The following is a 16,849-nucleotide window of genomic DNA, read 5'->3' on the forward strand; positions in this document are numbered from 1 at the left end:
GGTGTATAGCATTGCGCATATGTAGGCAGAATAGTTAATCTGGTGAAGCGATGGGGCTCTGCGAACTATATTGTGTAATGGCGGATGCTACCTATTAATAAGAAGATCAAGTCTCACCACGATACCCTGAGATCAGCATGCTAGTGAGATATGTCAGTGCTTGCATATAACAGAACCTCGTCGGATGTGAACGAGCAAATGATCTTTTCAACTACAATACCATATCTAAACGCCACAAAATGCTACTTCACTAATCTTTTCCAAAAAAGGTTCATCATCTACCTCCTCCTCTTCCCCCCACCCCCACCATCCTCCCCAGAATGACTCCTCTTCTTCCCCTCCCTCGCCCAATACTCCTGCTTCTCCCTCTTCTCCCTCTCCGCCCTCTTCTCCGCATTCTCAGCCACCTTCTTCTTATACGGATCCTTGCGCTCCTCCTGCTTCTTCCTCCTCTTCTCCACTTTATCATTCCTTATCGCAACAACCTGGTCCATCAACCTCCTTGCCTTCTTCTCCTCGCCGCCCACCACCACAGCGCGTTTCTGCATGTACGTCTGTTTCTTCTGCGGCTTGACCGTCGCGATTTGGCTTTTGAAGGGGAGATCGGCGGCGAGTTTGCGGGGGACGCGCAGGGGGTTGAAGACGCGGGTGGGCCGGTCGATGGGGCGGTAGGCGGAGTTTTTCTCGGAGGGCGTGGCGATGCCGTTTTCGTAGCGGACGAGGCCCGTTAGGCGCATACCGGCCCAAGATGTGGATTCTCCGTCGTGGAGGCCGGGCAGGGCGGGGTTGAGCAGGTTGGTGACGGTGTTGTAGAAGCGGCGGGGCTTGATGGGGTACCACGCCCTGAGGAACACGATATCGCTCATGAGGATTTTATCTTCAAACGTAGCACGGAAGTTTCCTTCGGGTTTGGAGAGGGCGCGCTTGATCTGCCCGCGGACGCCAGAGACGGTGCGTATGCTTGCGCCTTCGAACTTTGCGATTTCGAGACTCGATTTGAACATGTCTTTTACGAAAGCGGTGTTTTTGAAGATCTTGTAGGGGTGGCCGGTTAGTTTGAGTTTCTTGACGATTTCGGTGGATTCGTCGACGTTGAGGACGACGCCCGTGGCTGCAATGCGGAAACCGGGGGTTTTGTTGGAGAGGGATTGGATGCAGACGAAGCCGGTGTTTGGGGCGACGAGAGGGCCGTAGAAGGTACCGAAGCAATGCATGTGCTCCGGTGTGTATTTTAGCATGCGGTTCCTCGTTCGTGAATCGGAAATGCTGTAGATGGGCGTAGTCTGGAATCTCCTCCATCCCAAGGAGAAGATGAGGGGATCGTTCGTCTTGAGAATCTTCTTATGCCATCTGTGGCGCTTGATGCGGATCTGAACGAAACCGAAGCGCTCTTCAGTTGGCGTCAGGCCACCGATGAGAACGGGGAAGCGGGGGTTGAAGTGTGCGGAGAACTCGTAGGGTACGTTTTCGAGCACTATGCGAGCGTATGTTCCCGCCTTGTGGCCTTCAACCTGAACACGGGATATCTCATCCAATTGATCGAATTCGGCGCGGTTGATGTCCAGTTGCTTCTGAATCATGGCCTTTTGTGCGTCGTACCAGTCGTCTTCGCCGAACTCTTCTTCACCACCACCCTCTTTTCTTGCATCAGCCTTGTCGTTCATAAAGCCTTCACGATCTTCTTCCTCGAACCGAAGCTTTAATTCCTCCTTTCGCCGAGCGTTCTTTTCGCGCTCTGCTTCGATGTCGTTTGTTTCAGCTTCAGCCCCAGTGCTCTCAGTCTCACCACCGTGTTTCTCGCCAGTCTCCAGATCCTCAAATTCGCCGTCACCCTCGTCGTCTTCGTCGAAGCCTTCAAAGTCGTCGTTATCTTCGTCGTCATCACCCCCCTTTCCATTCATATGGCCAGTAGCAAAGCGACCCATGAGAGCCTCAACATTGTCCTCGTCTTCCCACTTCTCGGCCAGTTCTTCGTAGTTGAATTTGGGAATGTAACGGTCTTCGGCGTTGGCAGCATCGTCGGCTGTTCTCTTGTTGAAGAAGCCATCATCCTCGTCACCTTCCTCCTCAAGATCTTCCTCTTCTTCATCGCATCTCCACTTCTTGAGGACCTCTCCCGGCGCTAGATCCATATTGTACATCATCTTCGCCAGGTCGGTGACGCGGTACGGTCGTTTCCGTCCGTGTAGTTTCGCAGCATTCTCTCGGAGATTTGCCTTCCACCGTGCGCCATCCTCAGCTTCATCAGAGTCTGAGTCTTGAGAATCAAGATCGCCCTCTTCGAGATCCTCCAGGTCATGTTCATCGCCAGATATTGAGCCGAGATCGGAGTCACTGTCCGCGAACGCTACGTCCTCGGCAGTGTCCGCCTCCTTCTCTTTGCGCGAGACCTTGAGCTTGCCGTTCGGTGGGCCGTTGGTATCCAGGAATCCGGTATCGTCTTCGTCGTCGTCGGCATCGCTGTGGTCCTGCTGCAGTTCCTCGTCGTCGCTGTCGATGCCATCGAGATCCTCATCGTCGACCTCTTCAGCGTCTGCTGCCCTAGCCTTGCGCTGAGACCGTCGACCCGTATCCGCAGTATCGTCCTCGAGAGTCTTATTGTCAACGACGTCGCCATCCTTGAACAGCCTAAAGTTGCCGTCGTCTTCACCAAGCAGTTTCCGTCCGCCCTGTAGTCCAATCATCATCTGCTCGCCCAGACCCTTCTCAGAGTAATCCGCCTCGGGATCAAACGTGGCAGTCTTGACGTCGATGTAAACAGCGTCCTTGTCGACGAGCACACCACCAACATCCGACATTGGCGCATACAGAATCTTCTGCTTCTCGCCCAGTCTTGTGCGCTTCTTCTTTCCCGAAGCCTTCTCCACTGCCTTCTCCGCAAACGGTGTCGGACATGGGTCGGGTAGCGCTTCCGTCGCAGTAACTGTAAGATCTCCAACACCCGGTATGTGTACTCTCGACGACCCAGCGGGAAAGTTCGTGCCGCGCAGATATCCGTACAGCGCAATCGTGCGATCGCATTTAGGGTTCTGCTCGATATCGGTCGGAGGCGTAATATCCAGGAATCTATCCGCCAAGCAGTACGGATGAGAATTCCTCCACACCAACGGTCTGGGATTCTTCATGACGCTCAGAAACCTCGAGAGGTTCATAATCTCCCTGTCTGGGTACCGTCCATTGACCACACCACTGAGGTAGAAGAGTTTGGCGCCCTGGTATAATTCGCTCCAGAACCTGTGCTTGAGCCTCTTCTTCTGCAGCTTGAGCGTTTCCTGTTTCCGGAAGAGATCCAAATGTGTGAGGATACCGAAGACGTTTCCGGGCATACCGCTTGCGCTCAGGACGTTCAGGAACTCCATGGTCTCCATCTCGAAGCCGTAGTTACCGTCAATCATCAACAGCACTATGTCCACCACCTTTGCGATGTCGATCATGCTGGCGAGCGAGTCGGCGGGACATTCTAGGAACGTGAGGCGGCGGCGCTTCGAGGTGACGACTGTGAGGGGGCCCGTGGGCGTGGAGAGGGTCTGCTTGGTGTACCGTCTGATCAAGCTCTTGATGAGAGTGGTTTTGCCGACACCGGGAGGGCCGACGACGCCGACGATGATGGGAGGTGCTTCTTCGGGAAGACGGTCGACGAGCGGGACGTGGAGACGCTTTTCTTTGACCTGGAAATGTTAGCCAGAGTGGCGCACAGCTTCAACTCCTACATACTTCAGTAGAGCGCGCAGCGTTCCTCTTCAATTTGCCCGGCGCTGAGAATGCGAAAGCCTTGGGGTTCTTGTCGCCCGTATGCGGCTTCTTCTCCTTCTTCGGCCGATGCGGCCTGTTGCTCTGTGCGTCCGCCATATCTGCTGGTTTTGGTATCTCACTCTCAGACTCCAGTGGAAGTCGTCAGAGTGGCGTGTTGGGTCTCGACTCGTCGCGCGCAAAGTCGAAGTTGGAGCGGCAAGCAACTTCGCGATCCCAACTTTTTCGGCGCTAGTCCAGCCGGTAAGGCCGCAGCTGCAGGGATGGGCTTATCGATAAGAGCGCGCGCCTCCCACGTACGGGTGGTGGGGCAGGCTGTCTCACATGGCGCTGAGGGTGGGCATAGTCTGGACAGCGCACGTCATCGTCAGCCGCCGCCTATCCAAGGCTCTAGACTGCTTGTTGACAGGGTCCGACGGGGAGAGATAGCTGAGGTATATAAGCCACGGACACGCTTTGACCTTGCTGCATCAACACCACAACACTGCAACTTCCAAACCTCACTGAACTACCCCTCAACTAAACCAGCAAGCCTCATTACCAAGTCTCAACATGCCTGCCTTCATGGTGAGTCCTCCCAAACACACTGTAGTCTGTTTCATGCTAACGAATCCAAGGTCACCCTCAAGGACTCCGCTCCCAAGGAGGAGCTCGACAAGGCAAAGCAGCACGTCACCGACCAGGGCGGCAAGATCACCAACGAGTTCACTCTTATCAAGGGCTTCAGGTACGTGTCTCAAGACCCAAACTTCCCCGCAGTCATACTGACACACCACAGCGCCGAGATCCCCGACGACGTCGTCACCACCCTCTCGTCCAACGAGCACGTCAACGTCGAGGCGGACGGAGAGGTGAAGACACAATAGAGCCACTACACGACCGCCGCTGATGGGTGCACAAAGATCAAGATGTGATGCAGTGAGCGGAAGCATAGGGCATGATGCATGAGCATATGATTCCATGGGTATATAACGATAATCAACGGCTTTACCGACAACATGACGTCGTCTCACTGTGATTCCTTTATCTCTGCCTCCTCGCGTCTTCCCTAGCTTCCTGTACGGTGTCTACTCTGCCCACTCCTCTTAAGCTGAGGTACACATCGGTACCCCACCCCCAGAGACTCTGTACCGCGATACCTCCGCCGAAGTATTCTGCGTAGGCTCTTCCTAACGGCAGTCCGTATCCCAGTCCCGCTAGGCTGTTCACTCCGTCACCTCCTGCTCCCGAGAAGGCGTTCAGCGCGTCCATGCCGGTGGCTGAGTTGCTACCACCGGAGAGGGTGGAGGTTGCTTGCGCGTCGTTGAACGTTGTGAAGCTGTAGTCCCAGATGTGTGAGAGGTTATCGGGGGAAATGCCGCCGCCTCGGTCTCGAATCCGTATCGTTACGCCGGGTGTGCTATGTTTGAGGGGGAGGATGTTCGAGTCGGAGGGTGGAGACGTAGGCGAGCTGTTGCCTGTAAAGCGCTGTGAGACCTGATCTACGTTGCCCTGATCCTCATTGTCAATCTTGTTGTTGCGAATGTCTTCTGAGCTCTCGCTGCTTGCATCTTCAGGCAAGAGTTCTGGAAGCGGGGCAATGGTGACTTCGATGGGTTCGCGCTCCATGCCGCTTTCCACCGTCGCGCGGAACGCGTTCTTGAGCAACTCCGTGATGATGTATTCGAGATGAACGGGTATATGCGCGAATTCGTAGTCGGGCTCGCCGTTGATGACAATGGTCGGTCGGACGCCGTATTTCAGCTCGCAGATCTCGCCCACCACGTTGGCGCAGTGGTCTACTATCCTCGCCGGCCTGAGTCTTGTGTCGATGACGCCGATATATCCTGGGCTCTCGTCCACTTCGTGCATCGTCTCGCAATGCGGCTGACTGGAGAAGTGAAGAGACAGATGCTGTTCCGCAATCAACCTCGTGCCTATCCGCGCGCGCAGATGCTCGTCCAGGAACCGCGTCACATCCTTTGGGCTGATGTATTTCCTAGCCTCCAGAAAGCCTCTCGCCAGTATGCTAATAGTATTGGCATGAGTCTGTACCAAGTCCGCCATGACTTCTGTAAACTTGACTTCCTCCTCCAGCGTCTTTATCTCCTGCTCAGCCCATGGGAGCAGCGTCGACAGGCTGTGCATGTAATTTGAGTGGATCTTGGAGACATGAGGATTGGAAACGACGATGAACGGGAGGTTGCGGAGCGATTGTATGCGGTGCGCGAGGCGGGCGGGGAGGATGGAGAGGGTGAAGTTCGCGGATGTGAGGAGTTGTTGGGTTGTGAGCGGTGGTCTTCCGTGTCTGTTGCGCACGCGACAGCGTTAGCCAGGGTCCTCGGCAGATGCATTGGGAAAGACGGGTCTGACAACACTCACTTGACGAGATCGGCGAGTGTCAACGGGTGCAACGGTAAGCTCGCCAAATGCGAAATGTCGTTGTCAGTAACCGTCTTGGTGTGCAGCTTTCGGTAGTAGCTTCCTCTTGCGAACAGCGCGCTGCTTGTCCTTCTCGCCGTGCGCGGGCAGCATAGTCGTATCATTTGCGACTGTATGATGAGCGGCCGCTGTACTTGCGCCATGGTACTGTATGGCCGGACTCTGCTACAGGGTCCGCGCCGGCTGGTGCTGAAATGACTCCTCGGTCGTGTGAAGAGCTGAATGTGTGACTGCTAATTGAATAGAGTCATGGACATTCCTGGTGGGAAGTGCAAAGGCTAAAATTCGTTCGGCATTATGGAATGCGGCTGCCGTCTGAAGTAGGCTCGGACGCGCAATATTCCATTCCAGCGGGAGCAATTGAGTTGTGGGGGAAGCTTCACCAAGCTCACCTGGGCGTGCGGGATCCGAGCTAGCGGTGTGAGGCTGATGTCATTCGTGCATATCCCACGCTCGAGGATCAACACGACATGTCGTTTTGGTCATTGACACATCACCTTGGGACATGCACCAGATACCCCCATGGTCCGGAAACTGAACAAGATTGAAGTTCGACAGGTTTCAGCCATGCCAGAGTCAGCATCATGAGAGCGGATGATCAGAGATCGGGTGAACATCTCAGCACAAGACATTTGGTGAAGAAGATGTAATATTGATTGGTATATCAAGAGATCTATATCGTATTCCGTAGAACCCACAGACAGCTCCCATCTACAACTTCGCCTTCGCCGCATCAAGAGTAGGCAGCATAATATCCCTCATATCACCCGCCGCCTCATTGAGGTAAAAGCTCATCTTCTCCTATTCATTGTTAGCCTTCATCCCCCCATAGTTCATCTCAACATGATAACTTACCGAACCAAGCCCCTTGGAGCAAACATTAAACTGGATGCTATTCTCGTTAATCATATACGCAATACCCCATCCATCATCGATAACCTGGCTCCACCCATAGCCATTGAAGTACTCGCTCGACAGTTGAGAACTCGAAATGAACCATGTGGAGCTGTAAGTGTAGGCTGGGTCCTGGTACAAGGCAGGCACCTCCTCGCCCTCCTTGAGACACTTCTTCAGGCCGAAGAGATGGCGGTCTACACCGCGGCCGTCGCTGGCGTCGGAGATGTACTTGACGTGTGCGTCGAGTGCTGCGCGGAGCTTCTTCGCGCACTCCTCGGGTGTAGCGTCGGCGTCGGCCATGGCGTTGCAGAAAGCGACGGATTCGTCCGAGACGGTTCTGCAGGTTTCTGTTCGGCCTTGTTGGAAGCGGCGGGTCGCGGCGGACTCGTACGTGGGACGGTTCTTGCCGTAAAACTTGTGGTAGGCGAGCTGGATGATCATTTGGACGTACGCGTCGGGGCTGCACTTGAACTTCTTGATTAGGCCTTTGCCGTAGCCTTGGTAGGCTTGCACCCTGAGCTCGTGCGCGCCGATCTGACGAGAGAAGTGGGCTTGTGCGTCGGCAATGTCTTGTTGGAGTTCCGCGTTGATCTCGAAGCGGAGGGGTTTCGGGTTGGGTAGGTCGGAGCGGACGTTGGGGTCGTCGAAGGGGAGGGCGTTGGTGAAGATTTGCTGGTTCGCGTAGTCGTTGAGGCGGTGGGTGGGTGTGCCGTCCATCATCGAGTGCTCACCCATGAAGCCGGAGGTGCCGTTCTCGTTGACGATGAACTGGAGGGGCTTGTCAAACCAGCGGTTCGCGCCATCGCCGTGCCAGTACTGGTGTGCGCGCTCTTCGAGGGTGACAGGGGAGGCGTCGTCAAGGCAAACGACGAAGGAGGCGGCTTCAATGTCTTGAAGGGATGCGGCGTTGTTGGCAGAGGCAGCCTTGAGCTTAGGGTAGACGTCTGACCAGACATCGCGGTTCTGGGATGTGAGAATACCAACTGCAGGCGCCTTCTCGGCCTTTTCGTATACGCGCTGGAACTGGAGCTCGAGCTCGCTGGTGTTGAGCTGCTTTCCGTTGATCTCGTGAGGGATCTTCCAGAACTGGTTCTTCCTTATCGCGATGATGTGCGGGAACTCCTTGTAAGGGTACTTTGTGCTGGAGTCGGATGGCTTCTTGGGTACACGGCAGCAGTTGAACATGTGCTCGTAGGAGCTCATGGCCATGGGGAGCTTCTTCATGTACTCAGGCTCCAGACTGCATTCATCGACCATCTTCTTAAACTCGAGCACAGCTGTAGAGAGAGCTGCAGCGCGCTTTGCTGGGTTTCGCCTCTTCCTGTCATCGCGGTGCGAGTAGAAGTAGCTGACGTATGGCACGACGGGGTCGCGGTAGGCCATGTACGCGGCATCGTTCCACCACTCGTAGATCCAGTTCCTGTGCTTGGGGTCCTCTCTCCGCTCTACCAAGCGTTTTTGGAGCTTCTCTCCAGGCCCGCCAGGAGCCACAAACTCATTGACAGCCTTTGTAGTCGCGTCGAACTCGTTTTGGGAGAGGAGCGGGTGGACGGACTTGAGGTATCGCTTGGCGGTCTCCTCTAGGGTGGGGACGGGGAGTCGCGGAAGGGAGTCTTCAAAGCGCAGCATGGCACCTTTGCTGTGGTCCTCTTTGTAGCCTGCGCAGACCTCGTGGTCAGTATTGAACCATCCTAAGCATGTGAAAGCAGCGCATCCACTTACCCGCTGGCAAACTCGACTGTTTCCGTGCTGGAGCCATTGCGACAATCTACACGCGCCAGATGTCAGCATCTCCTCCCCATCAAGACTCCATCCTCCACGCGACAACATACTCTAGGCTTCGCAAAAGCGGGCTGGTTCAAAAGTGGTCTGCGAAGTATCGAAGCGGAGGCGGGTACTCGCGCGCGTGCAGCTCTGCTGAACATCACAAAGAAAGATAGGTGAAGTAACCAGGGAAGAAATTACAGGAGATGATATCAGAAGTCCTAGCTTTCAGTAGATCCGAGGCCAGATGAGCACGCGCTGGCTGCGATGACCGGGGTGGAGCTGTGAATGGAACGAGCCGAGGTTGTCGGACTAAGGTTTCGCTGATGCCGGTGACGTGACCTTGCTTGCAGTCTGACGGCCGCTTGCCCGGATGGATGCAACGAGCGACTATCTTATATGCTCTGCTGAATTCGTCCCAAGACACCAAGACTGCAGCTTCCTTCCTTCTCAGCCTGTTTGCGAAATGCCATGTTTCCGACGTGTACACATCGCGATTCTGGGGTGCCCCGCGGCAGAGTCCCCACTAAACACGGACGCGACGAGCCGGCAATTTCACACCCACAGCCCAGGAGCCGAGGAAGGGATTCCTCGACCGAGCGTGCAAGCGCGCAAGGCTATGAAGAGCCTCATCTGGTCATGTGATGGATGAGGCTCGGTCTAGGCACGGGGCCACGGAGCCACAGTTCGTACGAAGACGTCGGTGAGTCCATCTCGCTCCTTGGCGTCGACGCTGGATGCGCCTCGGGGTAGTCGTCGGAAACGACCATGACTAAGTTGGATAAAAGAACATTCGTCTGCACCGCAAACTGAGGAAAGTCAGTCCTCCGCATAATAGAGCATCATAGGGTGCTTCGGGCAGTCCATGAAGGGCACGACATTGTCAATAGCTGCACAGCTCACCCTAAGTTGTTGATGACACAGCGTGCCGAACAGCCAGTTGAGCATACCTAGGTAATGTTGAACCACGATTGTAAGCGGCACAGCAAGGAATGGGTCATGAAATCCGGTATTCCGTACACGATTCTCCGACAAAAAGAATTATGAATGATATTATTGTTGAGGTGGATGCGTTGCTGGAGAGGATGTATAAGATTAAGGATACGGGGCTGATGGATAGAGGGAGCATGAATGCGGCGGGAAGGATGGTATTGTGTAATCACGCGATGGGGGTGGTAGGGAGTAGGTGACGGGAGGGAGGTATTGCAGTTTGAGGGGTTTCTTGAAGGGGTGGGGGGAAGTGAGAGGTGAGCTCAGGAGGGATGTGGCATGATGGTAATGACATATTTTCATTTTAGTCTTCGACAGTGACATCTCTTTCTGTCTTTTCCTATATCGAAGATACGTTGATCTCTCTGCCTAAGAGCGATGCAGAGCAGAACAACCCCAACACCAACGCTTGCCAAAGAAACCCTGCAAATGCTCGTCTATCCAGACACCAGCATTGCCCCAAGCGCAAGAAACCGGAAAGACTCCAGTCCGAGAAGTATATGGTAAATATGAACATAAGAAACGTCGCAGTGACGATGGGGTATAAGATTCGACACGTTGTATCGGAAAGATGTTTGAGCAATGCGATTAGACTTTCGCATCGCATCGCAGGAAAGTACGGACTTTCGGACACCGACCGGGGGATTGTTCGCTCGGTGTGTGTGCGTCCGGGGCTGTCAGATGTTTGACGATTCGGTGGGGTGGTCTTCCGTGCTGTCGCGTTTCATGTCACGAATCGGTGTCCGATGGGACTTTGGACAACCTCTTGCAGTACAGCATGGACGCCATCGAATGTGTTATCGATGATGCCATGGCTTAGTACTCAGACCAGTGGCACTGCTCGCCAACCTTCTCAAACTCCAAGCTCCTGTTCACACGGCGCCGTGCACGCTCTTCACGGCCAAGACAGCAGAACAGACGTGCGAGGCCGCTGCGCTTCCGTGGCTCGAGACCCTCGTAGGGGTTCTCTTTGGAGTGCGAGGCTGTTGTCGATGCCGGGCTGAGAGGAATCGTAGCGTCGGCGAAGATATCGCGAGGTTTGCGCGGATCCTTTTCCGAAGTGCTGGAGTAAGGCGAGTTTGTTTGCGATGAGTTGGCCGAGAAGGATGTGTCGAGTGGAGAAAGCATTTGCATCTGGCGGTTTGCTCGTGGGGAGCTGGGGAGGCCGCTAGGCGAGAGTGGTGGGTAGGACATTTTTGACGGAGGAAAAACGGTTGTTGCAAGACGTGTGTGTGTGTTGGAGATGGTAGTCTCGATTCAAGAGAGAAAGGAACCGTGTGAATGATTATATGCGATCGCGACCGGTGGTTAATGGATATCAGTTAAGAAGCGAATAAAGCCGTTATATGAGAGAAACAATGTTTGTATGACAAGAAAATGGCACCAAGGGGACGCAGAGGCGTATATGTTTATGCCGATCCATCATCCTGCCGTGACCGCAATCATACGTTACCCAGGGGGGGAAGGCACTGCAAGGTATCTCCACGCCAAGGGTCCGACGCCGTAAGATGATGACCAGGGGCACCACGCAGACGCAGCGCAGCGCGGGGCACCGAATGTCCGCCACCAAAAGTATTCCCGGTCTGTCACTGCCGCAAAACGGGACATTTGCAGCAAAGCGTAACTTTATCCGCAGTTTCACAGGGCGACGATTTGTGTTTTCCATTGTTGGATTTTCGCGGCTCTTGTCCAACCACAGCAATCCGCGTCGCGCAAGACCAACCAACAGCGCGCAGCAAATGCGGCGTAAGGCGCAGCTCGCTGCAGGAAGGTCTGAAACCACGCCGTCTTCATGCGGAAAGGCTAGACCAAACATTGCCAGAAAGCCTGAGGCCCGCGCTCCCAAAGAGTCAGCGAACCTGTTGTTCCTGCGAAAAAATGAGCGTAGGCAAGGCTGTTTGTTGGGTCTGGCTGCGTTTGTTTTTGCGATGACCCCCCCCTGCTCGCACTCCTTGAAACGGTCTCAACGTCGCACGTCTGTCGGAAACAAACGATGGATCGCTCGTCACCTCCCGCGCCGCGTATGTTGTTAATAGTTGGCTATTTCCCATGTTCATGCGGAGGATGGGAGGAGCGAGTTTCGTTACATGTCGTCCCGCGATTGCGCCGATGGAGAATCCACCGGGTGAAGTCGTGCTGTCAGCACTTGACTTCGGACCGCGTGGTGTTGGTTGAGCTGCCAACGTGGATAGTGGCATACATAGTACGCATGTTGTCTGCAGTTGGAGGCAAACTTTCATTCCTAGTTTCTTCGAGTGACCTGTCAAGTGACGGGAAGTTGACGACATGTGGATATATCTACGCGAGCTGGTCGGTTTGTGCATGATAATTGTTGGTTTATCGCCGGCATTGCGTGCGGCACAGCACCGTTAGTACTTCCCCGGGATCCTGCAATCCTCCGTGAAGCTTATCTCTGTATTGATGCAGTTCATGCGAGATGGAGATGAAGATTCCTTGACTGACTTGCTGTGAAATGCGACCAGACTCATCGTTCCCAAAGACGAGTATGACTGAGCGCTGTCACAAGTCGTTGGTTGCGGGAGAATCTACCGTGTTCGTGAGCAAGAGCCGTACTGTGTGCATGCAACGCGTCAAGACTGCCTCGCCAGATATACGTGCGCATCTTAACGCGAATGCGGCGTGGTTGCTGCGCCGCAGTTGGCGTTGTGCGGCACAGCTACAACAGACGCTTATCTAGCTTTTTTTGATGAGTATGATGCGTAAAGCCTGCCGAGGTATAAGGGCACTACTGGAAACTAAAATGAGCGAAAGCCATAGGGCCTTCCATATCAATAGGCTCATGCTATGAGGTCAGCGCTACTTGCAGCCTGCTTTTTAAGGTCATGAGGCAGGAGCGCAATGCCACTACAGTAATGAAGAACGATACCTGAACTCATATCAGGAAGATGGTGTGTAGGTATAATGGACTGAAGTGGAGAAGATTGTTTGCAATGCGTTGCCGCGTCATGTTCGCTGTTCAGTGAAAGAAGGAAGAGAAATACACGCTAACCCAAAATGGATGACGCGCCTCCACATTCAACTACCGTGACCACCACCGGTGATTCCACTTTCACCACCGGCTTCTATTCTTCTTCGCTCGGGATCTTCTCCGGCCGCCCGTGCTATCCTGTCGACCACGTTCATTAGTGTCAAAGTAAGCTGACTTCCACACGAGTAGTCCCGAGGTGGTCGCGAGAAGATCGAGATGTCATTTCAAATAAACTTTCCCATTCTGTGCACTGACTACGACCATGACGGGAAAGGGGGTATAGAACGCCGTTGCACATGCTATTGCTGACCACGAGGCTCAGCTCGTTGATATCCTGAAGCTTAAACACCTTGTCCATGAATACGAACCCAACTGCACCTCCTTTCGTTGACACCAAGATACCAAGTGACGCCGGCAATGCTCTGACGGCCGTGACGATGTGACCCCCAAAATACGTGTCTTCAGTAAGGCGTACCTTCTGTGCCCTCACATCGCCCTCAAGAACTATATAGACCCCAAGAGATATGCCCATCTAGCCTGCGGGGCCCTTAGTGCGGTTCCGCCGCATACATGTCCTCGAAGTCGTTGACAGCCGCCAGGTCGTCACCCGCAGCGAGAGGTGCAGGTACATTCAGTTTGAACCACTGAATGTACTGTTTGACCTGGCTGAGCATGACGTCCTGATGTCCATGCAACTCTGCATGTTGGATGGCGATGGTGAGACGACCACGGTGTTGACCTTGAGGGTGACGGGTAACACCGCGGCCAAGTCGGACTAGAGCTATATCTGGAACCAGAGTCGGTGTGGCCTCGAAGTTGAACTTGTCCCCATGAGTCCAGGAGGAAGCGGATTTATCAGCACTGGTAGGGTCGGCATCGGTAGGCTCTGCAGCCATCGTACTACTGAGGCTTAGGAGCTTCTTTTTCAGGTCGGGGCCATTATCAAGGCCTCTCGCCCAAAACTAGTCTAGTCAGTATACTGTTTTCTTGCTGAAAGTGTGAGATTCCTTACCACCATCTTGGCAAAGACGATCCAGGTTGTGCAGACCCGGAAACGAGCGAGGAAACCTTGCCACAGGTATGCCAGTGGAATGTACTACATGCTCACGGATCAGTAAGAGTGGATCAGGATAACAGAAGAGAAACATGGAAACTTACCGTCGCCAACTCCAGAATGGTCAAATCAAAGTCGAGCAGGTTGTAGTCCAGATTCGGGGGGTGGTAATGGCCAACGAAGAGGAGCCCAGTTGTCGCCGTCTACAGCTTTCCCGCCTTTTCCTATGGAACTGTTGTCGGAGAAGGGGCTCAGAGGCAGAGTGACGACGAGATTGAGGGACGTTGGCGGCGCATCTTGGCTAGGAGTGCGGAGAAGCTCGAAACTGGGTAAGTCGTAGAAGATATGCTTGTTGATCTCCCGCTGAACGCGTTTTGCTGCCGCGAAGTTGCTGTTGCTTTCATGCATGTGTCGCTCCTTCTTGAACTCGCATTCTTTCTCGAACCACGCAGACCATGCCTTCGGAACTGAATCACTCTAGTCAGAAATCTGTGCCTTCTGGGGGCGTAGAAAAAAGGGTTTGGTATACGTACAAAGGCTGGCGGAGGATGCATCCAAGCCGTGTCCGTCGCCGCCATCGCCCATTTGCGCGTCCTGCATGATGTCGGCGTCGCTATCGTCGTAGTCGTAGCTGTAGCCGTGCTCCACGTTGACGATTGGAGTAGCGCGCTTGGTCTTGAGAGATTTGCTGTTGTCGGCGGCCGTTATTGTATCGGAGTGCGGGGGAGATATGAGAGCGAGACGGTATAGTTTCGCGTTATAAATTTCAGTCGCGACGTTCAGAGAGCGAGAGATCGGGTCGCTGGAGTGGGTGGGGGAGCTGATATAGGCAGGAGGAGTCGGAGCTCTCGCTTAGCCTCAGCGTCCTCTGTCCCTTCACCGACTTCCAAGTCAACGAAAAGAAGCACCAGTACCGCTCGCAAGACGGCAGCGGCTTGATACCAACGACGAGAAGCCTCTGGTAATGCTTATACATCTCTTTAACACCCTCAAGCAAGCCCATCGCACGGCCAAGCATCCCCATGCTGGCCTCCTCCAGGTCCCGGTAGTGCACCACCACCTCCGCAAGCCCCGACGCGACTGACGTTGACAAGCTCACGCACATCCGATAGCGAACAAGGACAGAAGCTGCCGGTCATCCTAGGGATTTCGCAGGCGTAGCGACTGCATGTCAGCTCGTCGTTAAGCTGTACAAGTTGAGGACGCAGCTCCCGTTGGACCCCTGGATGCACACCACTGACAAGGCGCCCTAGCAGAGACCAGGCTGCGGAAGCCATCAGGCTGCCCCGACAGTCGCTTGCGGCATCGACGACTCGCTCATCCAACGTGTTCGGGATCTCAACCTCAATCAGCCTCTCCCGCATCACGGCAGCCCTGCTCGGTCCGGCGGACCCCCAGAACACGACGACCCCGACGAAACAGGAGGTCTAGACGGGCGAGCCCTTTGTGTTCGATGACGGTACAGCGAGCCCCCCATTGTCGCTGAACATGTTGCCCGGTAGCCCATGTGCGGATCGAATGCTAGACCAAACTTCAAGGATGCACGGAGGGCATCAAAGGGGAAGCATCGTCGCATCGACATTGTCTATGGGAAACCCGCGTTGGGGCTTCCGAATACCCGTCGAAGGGGCGCTTCTTCGATTGAGTGCAGACACGCTGGCGCGCTCAAGAGGCCTGGCCTCATCCCCCTGCAAATAAGCAAGGCTGAAGGTCAAGAGCCTACGGAACGAGAGGGCTAGGGCGCCCTCATAAGATCCTGGAACATGCTGGGATTCTGGGAGAATAGTAGACCAAATGCGCGTGCCAAGTGCAAATCGATCATCTCTGACACATGAGACGACGGGTCTCCAGGCGCCGGGAAACGTCCAGCTAGTGCTCAGAGTAGGGCGCCGTCAGGAGCTTGGGTTGGTCATACCGATGCGCAATGCAATTAGGCTTTCTGAAGCTGCATGGTATCTTCCTGGAAAGACATGGCAATGGCCTCCTTGCTCCCCGCGATTTGGTAGCGGAACCGAATAGACCATGCGACACCCGTTATGTGCCATACATCGCAAGCGTCTCTGATCGATACCACTCGTCGTAGTGAACAAAGACCGACAGCGAAGTTTGTCCATAACCAAGCGAGCTGGACTGTGATGACGTCATAGTCTCAACTCTAATGAGCTGAGGTAGAATGGCCTCCATGGCCGTCTACTGGGAAGCATGCCAGTCGAGACCGTGACGGTGTAAATCAGCTGCAACAGAGCAATCTCTACTGAGGGCCCGTCGGTGGACATCTTTGGCAAGCTGAACAGGTGTATCTCTATATGACCCCTTTTATGCGATCTTGAGACCTGATGTTGCTGTCCAAGAGAACATCGCTTGCGATAGTGAAGTGGGGTGTTTCAAAAGTCCGAGAAGACGGCATTACAGCCTCTTCATCCTCATGATACAATTCGATAGACGGACCAAGCCGTTCGAAATGTGGATTCGCCAGCGTGTATGCATGGTCATCCCGAAAGTCTTCGCAAGGCAGCTCATGAGGGTAGTGTCCAGGTCTTCCGTAGCGAGGTGGGTGTCCAGAAGGTGCAGAGCCCTATAGTCTACAAATACCCAAGTCACACCCCTTTGAACAGGTTTATGACGAAGGGTCTCTGGCGATGGCGAGCCACGTGCGAGTATGCGGTGCTTCGTCCATCGGGCGTGATTACGAAGACGTCAGAGATGCTTTTCGAAGAGTATGAATCCCGCGGGACTGTGAAACCCCAGATCCAAGCTCTTTCTATGCCACGGTGGTCTGGCGTCCTGAGAGACAATTTTCGACAATAGCGCGCCTGCCTGGTGCTGCAGCGTTTGCCGAGAATTGCTGTTGTGAATTGCGAGGCCACGGGAGTAAGGATGGGATGTGACGCGTCTCAAGGACGCGAGAAGCCACTCATCAAATATGGTCCATCTGAGCCTGATTCGCTGCCGTGACAAGAGCTATCCAGGAAGACGAAGTCGTT

General features: G+C 54.4%; 6 protein-coding genes across 6 annotated transcripts; 1 reads left to right on the forward strand and 5 right to left on the reverse strand.

Annotated features, from left to right (window-relative positions):
- Positions 1–278: 278 nt before the first annotated feature.
- J4E85_008095 (uncharacterized protein) lies at positions 279–3,849 on the reverse strand (the record flags this gene model as incomplete). Its single annotated transcript, XM_051472324.1, has 2 exons — positions 279–3,668; positions 3,715–3,849. The coding sequence occupies 2 exons, from the start codon at positions 3,847–3,849 to the stop codon at positions 279–281; spliced, it is 3,525 nt and encodes a 1,174-aa protein (XP_051323789.1).
- A 453-nt stretch (positions 3,850–4,302) lies between these two features.
- J4E85_008096 (uncharacterized protein) lies at positions 4,303–4,616 on the forward strand (the record flags this gene model as incomplete). Its single annotated transcript, XM_051472325.1, has 3 exons — positions 4,303–4,317; positions 4,368–4,477; positions 4,529–4,616. The coding sequence occupies 3 exons, from the start codon at positions 4,303–4,305 to the stop codon at positions 4,614–4,616; spliced, it is 213 nt and encodes a 70-aa protein (XP_051323790.1).
- Positions 4,617–4,773: 157 nt separating this feature from the next.
- On the reverse strand, positions 4,774–6,314 carry J4E85_008097 (uncharacterized protein; the record flags this gene model as incomplete). The annotated part of the gene is made up of 2 exons (XM_051472326.1): positions 4,774–6,037; positions 6,112–6,314. 2 exons carry the CDS (start codon positions 6,312–6,314, stop codon positions 4,774–4,776), a joined length of 1,467 nt encoding a protein of 488 aa, XP_051323791.1.
- Positions 6,315–6,882: 568 nt separating this feature from the next.
- Positions 6,883–8,827, reverse strand: J4E85_008098 (uncharacterized protein; the record flags this gene model as incomplete). Its single annotated transcript, XM_051472327.1, has 3 exons — positions 6,883–6,972; positions 7,027–8,726; positions 8,791–8,827. 3 exons carry the CDS (start codon positions 8,825–8,827, stop codon positions 6,883–6,885), a joined length of 1,827 nt encoding a protein of 608 aa, XP_051323792.1.
- Positions 8,828–10,638: 1,811 nt separating this feature from the next.
- Positions 10,639–11,016, reverse strand: J4E85_008099 (uncharacterized protein; the record flags this gene model as incomplete). Its single annotated transcript, XM_051472328.1, has 1 exon — positions 10,639–11,016. The coding sequence occupies one exon, from the start codon at positions 11,014–11,016 to the stop codon at positions 10,639–10,641; it is 378 nt and encodes a 125-aa protein (XP_051323793.1).
- A 2,343-nt stretch (positions 11,017–13,359) lies between these two features.
- Positions 13,360–14,465, reverse strand: J4E85_008100 (uncharacterized protein; the record flags this gene model as incomplete). The annotated part of the gene is made up of 3 exons (XM_051472329.1): positions 13,360–13,773; positions 13,824–13,879; positions 14,399–14,465. 3 exons carry the CDS (start codon positions 14,463–14,465, stop codon positions 13,360–13,362), a joined length of 537 nt encoding a protein of 178 aa, XP_051323794.1.
- Positions 14,466–16,849: the final 2,384 nt, after the last annotated feature.

Source organism: Alternaria conjuncta (assembly GCF_024043145.1).
Source record: "Alternaria conjuncta strain BMP 0040 chromosome Unknown scaffold_12, whole genome shotgun sequence".
Classification (NCBI taxonomy): Eukaryota; Fungi; Ascomycota; class Dothideomycetes; order Pleosporales; family Pleosporaceae; genus Alternaria; species Alternaria conjuncta.